We start from the raw sequence: 13,872 nt of genomic DNA, 5'->3' as shown, positions 1-13,872 counted from the left end.
TATGCAATTCTAAATGACAAGAAAAAATCATTACTCAAGTAGCAGTCAATTTCTCCACTCTTTTATGTTCTTTGCTTAAATAGTCAAAGTTCTTATTGCAAAATTACAAAATACTTCCTACTGTAGTATATTTTTAAATTCATAAAAAAAGAAGACATAATTCAAGGTGTTTTGATCAGAGGTTAAGATAATAATCCTTGGAGAATAAAGTAATAATATTCAGTATACATATATAAAAACCGAAGCCAGGTAGCTTGAGGGGATGGGTGTGGTTGAGATAGGGAGAATGAATGAAGGGATGATATTGATCAAAGATACATTGTACTCATAAACTGATACATTGAATTGAGAGCACTTTGTAGAACTATCTAAAAGATAATTAAACCTTCAAGATAATAATAGTTTTTCACTGATTAAATATAACACATAAGTTGTGTTTCAATGTTGAATAGTAATTGAAGAAACTTCAAAAATATGAAAAGTATTTTGACTACTGACATTAACTTAAAAACAGACCACTTAAGAGTTAGAATATAGGACTTCATAAAAATCAGCCCATTACTTGCATCATTTTTTATTTTAACTGTTTTATAATTTCTCCCAAAGTATATTACCTTTTTTTCATAGGTGTGTTTTAAATTATTTTTCTCCATTTGAAACTTGCTTTCTTGATCCTGTAAATAATAAAATGTTTATTTTATTACATTTTTAAGTTGCTACTAAAATTAGTGATTCAATGAAATCATTAAATGTATTTGGTGTCAAACTTTAGAGTTTTGCTTTGGGGGGACTAGGGTAGAACTGGGAAGGGGAGACTGAACTCAGGACCTTGTGCATGCTAGGAAGACAACACTGAAGCCTCTCTATCAGTCCTTTTTATGTGCTGTTTATTTTGAGAAAGTCTCTCTCTGCCTGGGCCAGCCTGGACTACAGTTCTCCTATATGTACTTCTCTACCTTGCTGGGATAACAGGCATGCACCACTGTGAATAGCCACTGGGCTCCCCTATATAATTAGGTAAATGCATGCCACCATACCCAACCACATCAACTTTTAAGGACAGGCTGGCATCCAACCATAATTCCTCGATTACCCTTCACAAGAAGGTAGGGATACAGACTTGAACCAGCAGTGTTATGTTTTGATATTATTGAAAAGGCCTTACCCATCTAATTTTCTAAACCACAAGCAGAAACTTGAATTTATATTACAAGGCAAAAAAACTCAGTTATCTCAAGATGTCACTGTTATCAAAAGTATCTATTCTATAGTGTGAGAGGATCTTTCTGATCTTTGGATTAAGTCAGTAAGGCCAAGTCAGTAAGAAAATGATAAATTTTTTTTTTTTTTTGGTCCAGTCGTGGGGCCTGAACTCTGGGCCTGGGCACTGTCCCTCAGCTCTTCAGCTCAAGGCTAGCGCTCTACCACTTGAGCCACAGCACCACTTCCGGCTTTTTTCTTTTTTCTTATGTGGTGCTGAGGAATCGAACCCAGGGCCTCAGGCATGCAAGGCAAGCGCTCTACCACTGAGCCACCTTCCCAGCCCGAAAATGATAAATTTTAATTTATATCATATACTAGTCTTTGATAGACTTTGACCATAAAGAAAAGGATAAGAAAAAGAGAGAGAAGAAAAAAGAGATAATGAAGATTATCAGATAGTTTAAAAAGGGGAAACTATTTTAAAATAAAATGCTTAGATAAAATTCATTTTTGTAAAAATTAATCTCTAAAGAGACCATCTTAAAATTATTGTCCTTCATTCTATACATGTTATTCGTATCTACGCTTGTCAGTTATAATAAGTAAAAGGAAAAACTATACAATGCAAAAAATAGAATCAGGAATGGCTACCTACAGAAGTGCTACTTCTGAGTGCCTACTAATACAGGATTTAAAAAGGCAAGGTGAGTTTGAAGCATTGTTCTGTCTAAAAATAAGACTCACAATGATCTGCTGCTTCCTTTGAAGTTCTGATTCCTGTACCTGCTGCCTTAATTGACAGATATTTTGTTCTAATTCTTCAATCATACCAGATGTCTAGAAAAAAATAAAGAGGAATAAAAAGCAGAATATTGATTTTTGTAACATTTTGTAACTTCTGGATTAAAAAAACTACATTTTTTTCCTCCTGAAAATTCAATCAGAATCACTCAATGAATGAAAACATTTTTAAAAGATAAAAGTAACCTTCTGAAGTAAAAATGTAAATGTATAGTAAGTTATGGCACATAGTACTATTATAAAAATAATCAGTTTATAGGAAAATTTTTATATTTTAAAACTTAGGTAGAACCAATACTTTGAAATAAAATAATATATACAATTAATCTAATAATGCATTATTTTAAAACTAAAATATTCTCAAAATTCATGTTTCCCTTCTTTAAAACCTTTGTAACTTAAATGGGTTAACTTATAGCAGGATTTAGTTTATCAAATATTTATGTTATTCTGCCAACTGAACAATTAGCATTTTTAACATTTTAAATATCAAGAAAACATTTTAAAGAAACTGGAGACCAATTTTTTCAGTGCCAAATAACTAGCCTCTACATTGCTGTCTATGCTAAAGCTGAGCAAAACGAATGACTACTTTGTGTGGATGATCTGTCAGGACATACCTTAGAAGTTGAGAGGGAATGTTCTTGTTTCAAGAGGTTCATATCAGTATCATGTTTGATTTGTAATAGTTTCATATTTTGCTCATAATCATTTATAAGATGCTCTTTTTCTTCATGAAGTATGTTGTGCCTAAAAGCAATAAGATTTAAAAAAACAGAGTCCAAATACTTTAGAATCAGTCTATCTGGTTGATAGTTGATAGCTATTTAGTTGTTTTCTTGTTTTATCAACCTGAACTATATAACAACTAAATCCAAACACATAATCTTTCAATATATCAAATAGGTATACACATTTTTATCAACTGTTGGCAAACATTGTATCTCATACTTAAACTAGACTTCAAAGTATAAATAGTGACAACTAAGTTAGAACATTCCAGATATTAAATGCACACAATATGATTCATTTTTCCAAATAATCTACAGAGAAATTTCAGTACTTTATTATCTACACCAATAGATACCTGGTTGCAGACAATACCTTGCCTTTAGTTCTTGTAATTCACTACGTGTTATCTGATAACATCTTTCAAGTTCCATTTTATCTTGAATTAATTTCTGCTTCTGTAAATTACTGTTCTCTGCTTCTCCAGTCAGCTGCTGCACACGGGCTTCCAGCTCTTTTACCACATGGTTCTGAAAAAAAAAATAACTCATTCTCAGGAAAGCCTCTCGCTGATTCCTAACACTTTTTGTGTTAGGAGTATCACTGTTGTACTTGCTTACCCTTTGTCCCACCATTTATGTGCCTCCCTTATACTCCCAAAGACAGGTAAGCAAACAAACAAGACAAAAGGAAATGAAAACAGAAGCATCAACAAAGAAGGAAAAACCCTCATTTCTATTTCCTGGAGTTCATTTTGATAAATATTATTTTATATGATCAGTTGCACATTGCTGTTGCACCTATGTAATTCATGGGGTCCCAGTGTATTTCTTTTTCTTTTACCATCCAGTGTGTTTACTTGTAGACTTATAGGCACATTCTACTTACTACAAATGAAGGAAACCATGCAACCTATGTTTCTCTGGGTCTGGCTTACTTCACTTAATATAAGTTTTTCCAAGTCTTTCCATTTCCTTACAAATAGTACAATATGATTCTTTGTAATGGATGAGTAGAACTCCATTGGGTATATCTACTACATTTTCTTGATCCACTGAGGGGCACCTGGGTTGCTTCCATATCTTGTCTATGGTAAACAATGCTGCACTGAACATAGTTGTGCCGGTAACCTTAGTGTGGCCTTGTTTGTGTTCCTTTGGATAAATGCCCAGGAGTGGAATTGCTTGGTCATAGAGAAGGTCTATCTTTAGTCTTTTAAGGAACATCCATACTGCATTGCAGAGTGGTTGAACAAGTTTACATTTCCACCAACAGTGTACTAGAAGTTCCCTTTTGGCCACTTCCCCACTAGTATTTGTTATTGTTAGTTTCCTTGATAATGGCCATTCTAACTGGGGTGAGGTGAAATCTCAACTATTCATTAGTTTAGATTTGTAAGGTAAGTACTTGCTTACTTGACTTCTTTTATTTGAAGTTTGGAAAAGGTTTTTTAAAATTATAGGAGCAATGAAATGTTTTCAAAAATAAAACCCAGGGAGAGGGTAACAATGTTCGACAAGAATTGTATTCACTTCCTTACTTATGTAACTGTAACCCCTCTGTATATCACCTTTACAATAAAAAATTACAAACTATATTATTCACCATAGCTAAGATATGGAACCAACCCAGATACCCCTCAGTAGATGAATAGATCAAGAAAATGTGGTATATATACACAATGGAATTCTATGCCTCCATCAGAAAGAATGACATTGCCCCATTTGTTAGGAAATGGAAAGACTTGGAAAAAATTGTATTAAGTGAAGTAAGCCAGGCCCAAAGAAACATAGGTCCCATGGTTTCCCTTATTTGCAATAACTAGTATATGTCTGAGTCAAGCAGAAAAGGTCAGATAAGTTGATGTTAGTGGAATGAACCCCAAGATAAGTATTCAAATGTTTTTTTTTGTTTTTTTTCCTTTCATGCAATTGTTTCTATCATATTTATAAGATGATTTCTATGTTGCTTTGTATGTCCCTTCCCCACAGTATAACCCATACTTTCACCGTATTTGATGTTGGTATAATTTGTGGAGGGGAAGGGAAACAAACAAATTGTTTAACTAGCGATACAGGTGGACCCATTGCAACAATGAGATGTACAAGTCATTATGTCAAAAAACGAACTTAACAACTTTGGTGGGGGGTGAGGGGAGGATCAGGTGGGGGGAGAGGAGGAGTATGGGAAGGAATGGGAAGAGGAAACAACAAGGAGGCAACAATGCTTGATAAGAAATGCACTTGTTATCTTGCTGATGTAATTGTAACTCCTCTGTATGGTATTCTCACAATAAAAAAAATTAAAAATTAAAAATTAAAAAATAAAATAAAATAGCCGGTACCAGTGGTTCACGCGTGTAATCCTAGCTACTAAGGAGGCTAAGATTTGAGGATCGTGGTTCAAAGCCAGCCCAGACAGGAAAGTCCATGAAACTCTTATCTCCAATTAATCACCAGAAAACCAGAAGTGGCACTGTGGCTCAAGTGGTAGAGCACTAGCCTTGAGCTGAAGAGCTGAGGGACAGCGCCCAGGCCCAGAGTTCAAGCTGCACAACCAAAAAAAAAAAAAAACAAAAAAAAAACCATAATATCAGGATCATCAGATAACTAAACTACTTATTGTTACCACGTATACAGAAATAGTCTTTAAGTGGTTATACAAAGGAGTTGCCATTCTACAAAGTAGTTTGGGGATAACAATGCATCTTGGTCAGTGTTTGAATATTCTCACACCCCTCCAATTCTTGTACATAGTTGCCATATTTGTGCACCAATTTTCATTGATTTCATTTAAGCATTGCTCAATTTTCCCATATTCAAATATCCCTCAACTAAATCATTTGATATTTAAGTTATTTTATATTTTCATCTAGATTAACCACATTTTAAAATCTAGACAAAGCTACTCATGATCTTTTAGGAACTTTTTTCTTATCATAAACCCTGTTGTTTATAATAACAGCAATTATTATTGTTGTTGTTATTATTATTATTATCTTTAAGTAGTGGTACAAAGGAGTTTCAGTTCAACTTGTCAGTTTGTAAGTAAAAGTTACTATTAGGGTAAATAAGCATCAACAAGAGGGACAATTAATTTAAAGCTAAACCTTCAGTAAAAAATTGTGAGTTATTAAGGAAGGTTAGTATGATGTTTGTTTATGCTATTTCTTTAATAATATTATAACCCCAACATTTTTTCATTGCAGTACTAAATACTAGTGTAACAACCTCCAAATCTGTAAAATGGAAGTCATTGTAATTAAAACTATGGTTTACTAAAATTTTGGCTACTCTGAAGGTGATTAGAAAGATCCAGATTCAAGGTAAGCCCAGGCAAAAAGTTCATGAAACACTCATCTCAACCAAAAAGATTAGCACCTGTCATTCCAGATATAATGGAATCATAAATAGTAGAAATTCAGTCCAAGCTTTCCCAGGATAAATGAGAGAAATATTATTCAAAACTTATTTAAAGCATAAAGTAATGGGGGCATGGCTCAAGTGATAGAATACCTGCCTAGCAAGTATGAAGCCATGAGTTCCACACTAGAACCACAGAAAAAGCATGGTTTATAGATAACTTTTAAAAATAGATACCATTCCTGGCTTGGAGCCTGACACATATCAGGTGTACAGATTCCTTCTTCATGCATTTTATGCAGTTTGCATCTTTACTATATTTAGAAGCTCCTGTCAGAAGATTGTTTCAATTTTTCTGACATACATCCTAAACTCCTCTTATTTCCTATGTATTAATTGGCTGGAGGAAACAAAAAAATATATATATTTATATTTCCAATTTTAAATGGAAAACGAAAGCAACAGATGAAATTTCATTCCTGGTTTTGAAGAAGTAACTTGGAGTAAGGAGGAGAGGGTAGACGAGGAGGAAGGGAAGAGAGAGGGAACCTAGACCTGGATGATGAAGATGACTAGAGTTCCTACACCTAAAGGAAGAAGGAAGACCTGCAGAGAGATGGTCACCACTCTCCAAATTGCTTTTGCCTGAAAGGCATTTCCAGTCTTCTTGGGGTGAGGATAAGACAAACAACTCACGAAGATTGTGGCAAAAGCTAAAAGTTGAAGAGCCAAGATACCTGAGAAAAGAGATGCACAAGACAAGTAAGGTCTTTTTTGTTTGTTTGTTTATTTGTTTGGTGCTGGTTCTGTAGTTTGAACTCAGGCCCTTGGTGCTGTTCCTAAGCCTCTTTTGCTCAAGGCTAGCACTCTACTACATGAACCATAGTTTCACTTCTGGCTTTTGGGGTAGTTTATTGGAGACAAGCGTGTTATTGATTTTCCTGCCCGGGCTGGCTTTGAGCCACAATCCTCAGATCTTAGCCTCTTGAACAGCTAGAATTACAGGTATGAACCACCAGCACCTGACTAAGGAAGGTTTTTTGTGTGTTACAAAATAGAGACAAGAGAAAAGAAATTCCAAGTAGGGGCAAATATGTCCCCTCACATTAATTTTTTTGAAAATATGTTCCTTTTATACCTTATTTAAACAGAAAATAAGTGTGTTATCTTTATAAAATATTAGAAACTATCCTAACTGCTAAAGAAATAAGCCAAGGCAAAAAGAGGCTGAATTGATACAGATAAATATGTTTTGCCTAAGGAAAAAAGGTCTCTATCATCCAGGAAGCCAGGCAGCCCACTTTCTTCAAAATGAATAATTGAATACAGCAAAGATGAGAGAAAGTGCTCAGATAAAAGTACAAACTGTTTTTCATTAGACAAAGGAAAAAGATGAGAGGGAGAGATATCCAACAAGTCAGAGAAGAAAGTAAGGGACACTAAAACAATACAGTGACCTCCACTGTGTGCATGTCATTGAAATAGTCATAATGATAAAGTGAACTTGAGATTTTAACTCAGGAACTATTCAACTGATCAAAATGTATGAGATCAAAAAAGAAAGTAAATGACTATAACATGGGATATAGCTGTTCAAAAAACCAAAACAAATTATCAGAAGTTATCTCTTTTCCTATTGGATGTCCTGATTATGACTTCTGGTCACTCATCCTTGAGATGTGAATGTTCAAGATGTGTACTGGCAAATATGGACAAATAACCCCCAAAGACACTGATACTTATCCTCCCAAAGGAACATTTGTGAGATGAGGATAACTGGAACTCTTGTGTGGCATTTGTAAGAATGTAAAAGATCTACCCACCATAGGAACAGTTTTAAATCAAACTATCAAATGATTTAACAATTGCACTTCTGGATATTTACCGAAAAAGCTGAAATTAGGATTTCAAAGATATTTTCACTTGCATATTCACTGCAGAATTACTCACAATAGCCAAGAGGAAAAACAATATAAATATCCACTGATGAATGGTTAAAGAAAATATGATATATATATATATATATATGCAAAGCAGTATTATTCAGCCATAAAAGAAGGAAAGTACGTCATGTGATACAACTTGAATAAACCTTGAGGACATCATGCTAAATGAAATAAGAGTCACAGAAGGGCAAATATGTGATTCCAATTATGTAAAATAATCCCCAGTTGTCAAATCCAGAGAAGCAGAAGGTAGAATAATGTTGGCTGGGAAAGGAGAAAAGCTGAACTTTCCACTGAGCTGCTCCTTTCCACTGAGCTGCTGTACAATGGTGCAAAAAGTATCAGTCATGGAAAATGAAAAAAAATCTATAAATCTGCCTTACCACAGTATGCATACAATAAATGATAGCATATTACTAAGAAACTAGATCCCAAGTTATGTGCTTTTCACTATAATAAAATGAAAAGGAGAAATAAAAAACAATGGGCACAAATTAACATGTTAAATGTGAATATATGTAAATATCTTTCCCCATTGAATACACAAGACTTCAGGGACCACCACCATATTTCCAAAATGAAGGTAATGACAGTAGCCACCATTGAGGGCACACTATAAGTCAAGCCCTGTGCTAAGTATTAAATAAACTTATGTCTTTCTCCCAAACTATGAGATAGGCATTAATATCATTTTAAATACAAGAAAAATGAGACTTAGTAAAATTTATTTTCTTGCTTGTACTTACCTTTAGATAACACAGTACACAACAGAACAGAATCTGCTCTAGCAGTTTCCTAAACCATAACCCAGTTGTCTATTAAATTGTCTCCAAACCTATGCCATTCTGCTCATGAGATTAACAGAAAAAGTAGCTTGCCAAAATACTATGGGAAGACACATCATTTCATAACACAGAGAACAAAAAAAAAAAAAAACTTAAATTCTATGCTGGAAACACTTGTGGTCTCGGGGCTGGGAAGGTGGCTCAGTGGTAGAGCTCTTGCCTTGCATGCATGAGGCCTTGGGTTCAATTCCTCAGCACCACATAAGAAAAAAGAAAAAAGCTGGAAGTGGTGCTGTGACTGAAGTGGTAGAGCACTAGTCTTGAGCTGAAGAGCTGAGGGACAGCGCCCAGGCCCAGAGTTCAGGCCCGACGACGGGACCCAAAAAAACAAAAAAAACAAAACAAAACAAAAAAAAAAACACTTGTGGTCTCTTTCTTAGTCTCCCAAATTGTTGCTGTTGCTATGAGGTAAGATTCTCTTAAATTCTATAATTTGACTGCTTTATGCTTTTTAGTTTGAATCATCAATATCAACAAAGGACAGGTTACTGGAATTTTATTCACTTCCCAGCCCTTTTACTAGAATACTCATCACAAATGAAATAAAACTCAGAAACATGATACTATATAATCTATTAAGGAAATGGAACAGTAGAAATAACATTACCATAAAATGTCCCCTAAATATCCTATTGAAATAAAGATAATTCATTTCCCAATGATTTCTTAAATATATACTTTGGTTGAATAGTCATAAGTCATCACTTCTATAATATAACACGATCTGTAAGAAACCAGTTTTTAAATGAATAACTTAGTCTCCAGCTTCTTCTACTCTCTAGTAATAACATTATTATGTCATTGTATAATTATCTCTCAGTTCTTATATTTCAAGCTGCATTGAAAAAACAAACTATAATGGAAGACTAGTAATTAAGTCATCTCATTCTACAATACCCATGCAGAGTCGATCTTTCCCCAATTTGAGCAAATGAAATGCTCTATACTGAATTTATTATTTACATAGGATAATTTTTCTAATTTTACCCAATTATGCTTATTTTTTATAACAATTCTTATTCAAGTTCATACAAGTAAAAAATTATATCTCAAATAATAATAAAATAAAAACTGAGCCCCAGAACCAGTCCCATTAGCACAGCTCAATATCTTCCCATATTTCTCAAGCTGAGTTCTACATATAATAAATACCCATGCTACTTGTGACATATCAAGATCATATTTTACCAGTATGTCAAAGATTATTTCTCCCAAGAATCCCTTAGCAAACAATTCAAATGGTATGTATATTATATAAGATAGACAGGGAGAGAGAAAGAAAGACAGACAGACAGACAGACAGATAATCTATATAAGCCCACCAACTGGCCAAAACAGTGCTGTAGACTGACACAAGGTCAGCAAGTCCTGGAACTGTTCCAAATAGAACAGTCATCAGAGGAGAAACAAACTAGAAATCAGGAAAAGAATTCAGAAGTCAAAAATCAGAAAAGCAGTCAATCAGGCTTGGAAGGAGAAAAGTGGGGTGAGTAGAAGAAACTAGGTTAAGTATAAGAAGATATTTTTTAGGGCTACATAATGTGGCTTAAGTGGTAGAGTGCTAGCATAGCAAGTTAAGGGCCTATGTTCAAATACCAATACTGCTTTAAAAATTTGTTTAAAAACACTTTTTAATAGAAAAAAAGATGATTATGAAACTAATTCTTAAAATATTGAGCACCTGCTGAGACATAACTTGTGTTAAAAGGTGGTACACTTTCTGATATGCAAATAAGTGTTTATAAAAGGAACTCTTCTGTATTAAGACCTACAGCTGTTGAACTAATATTTTGTAGTTACTGAAATCAACTTTCTAATTTAAAAAACATATCAGTTACTCTGCTTATTATTTATTTTAAAATCTTCTTGAACATTGTATTTTACCTATAATTCTAAATATAAAGTAAATAAAAGAAATTTAAAACATAATATAAAAGGAAACCCTAAAGGAACATATGAAATACTAAAAAACAAGAATAATATTGGGCCAGAATAATCTTTTTTAAATTAATATGAAGAACCAGCAGGATATGAAAAAGCAGAGGTCTAAAAATTGGGTAGAAAATAATCCAAGTAAATATGGTGATCCAGGATCATCTTTGTAGGCCATACACACTAATGTAGAAGGAGAATATAGTGGCATTTAACAACAGAAGCAGGGATGGGTCCTGTAACTATGCACAGGTTATCTTCCCACATTGGGAACTTAAAGATGGCACTTGAAAGAAAGGTTGGGCTTCTTGAATATATACGGCGTGCAAGCAGAAATTATAGTTGGCATTACATTAGGGGCTCAGTTCTTGATCGTGGGAAATTGGCAAGTTTTGCATTAGATATATGTAGAAGAGAAGACAGGAAGAACACTGGTATGTTATTAGATGAAACAACAGTGAGGCAATAATGGTCCAGATTCAACCAGGAACTATGGAAACAGAAGGGAATATAGCAGATCCAAGAAAATTTTCAGAGAAGAATGATTAAGTATAATGTTAAATGAGGTAGATTAAAAATGGCTAAAGTCACAGTCTTTTAGACTCAAAACCATCTTCAAGAGAATGAAGATGACATTGGAAATTGTGAAAATGTTTGGAAAAGAAAAACTTTGGGTATAAAATATTATAAACATAATTTTCATCCAGTCTTAGGAAATATAGAATGAACTATCAGCTGTTACTTATAAGATAAATAAAACAAAAAATTAAAACTAGGTACTAGTGGCTCACTCCTGTAATCTGAGCTATTTAGGAGGCTGAGATGAGATGATTGAGGTTTAAAAGCAGCCCAAGCAGAACCTACAATTAATCAACAAAATGGCAAGCTGGAGAGTGGCTCAAATGGTAGAGTGCTAGCCACAAACAAACCTAGGTAGAGCTCAAGTCTCTGTGTTCAAGTTCTAGTAGCAACAGGCACACCCGTGCACACTTGCACACATGCATGTGCGCACACACACACACACACACACACACGCACACACACACACCACTTCCTATGGCTCATGCCTGTAATTCTAGATGCTAGGGAGCAATAAATCAAAAGGATCATGGTTGAGACCAAAACAGTTCACAAGACCTATTGAAACCAATGGCTGGGCATGGTGGTAAGTGCCTGTCATCCCCAGTAAGCTGAGATGGGGCAGACTGCAGTTCTAGGCCAGCCTGGGGCAGAGAGGGGCGGTGGGGGGACGGAACCGGGGTAGAGACGTGGAGGAGGAGTTCAAGAAACCTCAACTCAATAGAAAAAGCTAGGCCTACTGGCAAATACCTGTCATCCAAGTGGGAAGTATAAACAGGAGGATAGTAATCCGGGCCTATGTAGGCAAGAAACAAAATCCTATCTCAAAAATAACCAGAGCAAAAAGGGTCTGAAGCCAGGGCTCAAATGCAGTAGATTACCTGCTTAGTAAAGAAATAACTCTAAGTTTAACTTAGTCTGTGGAGCAAAGACAGGAAAAGAGGGGTAGAGAGAGATTACAAATGTTATTTTACAAACAAACATAATTGGAAACCCTGTACGCATCCAAACTTAAAAAAGAACCATATTAGGCAAGTAAGTATTTGGAAACCCAATTTCAAATTTTATGGAATAAGGAATGACAAACCTTATTTCATGAGTCTTCTATAGAAACATGAAAGACGCACACAAAGGTGCACCAATATTAAGTATACGCATGGATCATTTTTGTAATTAAAAACTACTAGAGATATAAACTACTAGGAGATAAAAACCTTTCTGGTCCCTCTGAAGCTTTATTAGACACATCCTATACATAGGTAACCACTATTCTGACTTCTGGTACCACAAATACACTGTCCTTTCTCAAACTTTCTATAAATAGAATCAGAGTATGTACTTGGAGGGTTAGGTTTATTCATGCAGATTATGTATCTGTGAGATTCATCCATGTCATAAGGAATAATAGTAGTTTAGCCTTTTTCAATCCTATGATTGTATATCACCAAAAATCTAAAATAATACATTAACTAGTGATGGGCTGTTTCCAGTTTGGGGCTATTGAAAATGTTGGTTTCTTTTTTTTCTTTTTCTTTTTTTGTCTATCATGGGGCTTGAACTCTGGGCCTGTCCATCAGCTCTTCAGCTCAAGGTGAGCATTCTACCACTTAAGCTACAGTACCACTTCTGGTTTTCTGGTGGTTTATTGGAGATAAGAGTTTCACGGACTTTCCTTCCCCAGTCTGGCTTTGAACCATGATCCTCAGATCTCAGCCTCCTGAGTAGCTAGGATTATAGGCGTGAACCACCAGCACCCAGCATATGTTGCTTTCTTTTGTACACATATGCAATTGAAATATATATGCAAGCAATTTCTTTATTTACAGTGAAATTACTGAGTGATAAGATGTGTGTGTATATATATATATATATATGGTAAGTTTTAATAGTTACTAACAAATGAATTCATAAAATTGGATATAATATTCTGCCTATTTTGCATGTTAACTAAACTTGATGGTATGACTTTGTACCTTTATTTCCCCTCCCCTTAAGAAATGTAGTATTTTCCTTCAGTCATTAATGTGCTCATTAAATCAGCAATGCCTGTGACCAACAGAAATCATGGATATTGTTATAGTTTATTACACTGTTGGATAATTACTAAACATTGTTTGCCCTCACCATTATGAAAACACACTAACTAGTAGGCTGACAGATCTTTGTTTCTTATATTCATTTGAAAACATAGCCCAGTTCAAATATATTAACACCCTGGCAACTGTAACTCAATATAATTTCCCCTATAATTTTACACTATTTCAGTAATTTAAAGGTGTTATTCTGAGGATTGTATAGAATTTACCAGATTGGCATCCACATCCCCAGTGAAGGGGAAACATTTAAATACTCCTGCTAAGAAGGCCTAAAATCTCAAAAAAGCTTCCCATACACTTTCAGCATGGCTAAATCTGGCTATAAACAGAGCCTTCTTATTTTAGGGTCCTCCTCAAGCATCTAATAAATTTATTATAA

At 34.6% G+C, this 13,872-nt stretch overlaps 1 protein-coding gene across 11 annotated transcripts in view; it reads right to left on the bottom strand.

The window, feature by feature from the left end:
* Positions 1-13,872, bottom strand: part of Cep112 (centrosomal protein 112) — a 350,152-nt gene that overhangs the window by 258,846 nt on the left and 77,434 nt on the right. For all 11 annotated transcript variants that reach the window (XM_069993124.1, XM_069993126.1, XM_069993125.1 and 8 more), the window contains 4 exons: positions 3,109-3,263; positions 2,625-2,754; positions 1,948-2,040; positions 615-674 (listed from right to left, as the gene is read on the bottom strand). In XM_069993124.1, the coding sequence (XP_069849225.1) occupies positions 615-674; positions 1,948-2,040; positions 2,625-2,754; positions 3,109-3,263 (438 nt within the window). The remainder of the gene's footprint in view (positions 1-614; positions 675-1,947; positions 2,041-2,624; positions 2,755-3,108; positions 3,264-13,872) is intronic.

The sequence above is a fragment of the Dipodomys merriami genome, unplaced genomic scaffold, assembly GCF_024711535.1.
Source record: "Dipodomys merriami isolate MVZ:Mamm:240054 unplaced genomic scaffold, mDipMer1.0.p SCAF_42, whole genome shotgun sequence".
NCBI lineage: Eukaryota > Metazoa > Chordata > Mammalia > Rodentia > Heteromyidae > Dipodomys > Dipodomys merriami.
Note: the sequence above shows the minus strand (reverse complement) of the source record. Positions and strands in the feature narration are given on the sequence as shown.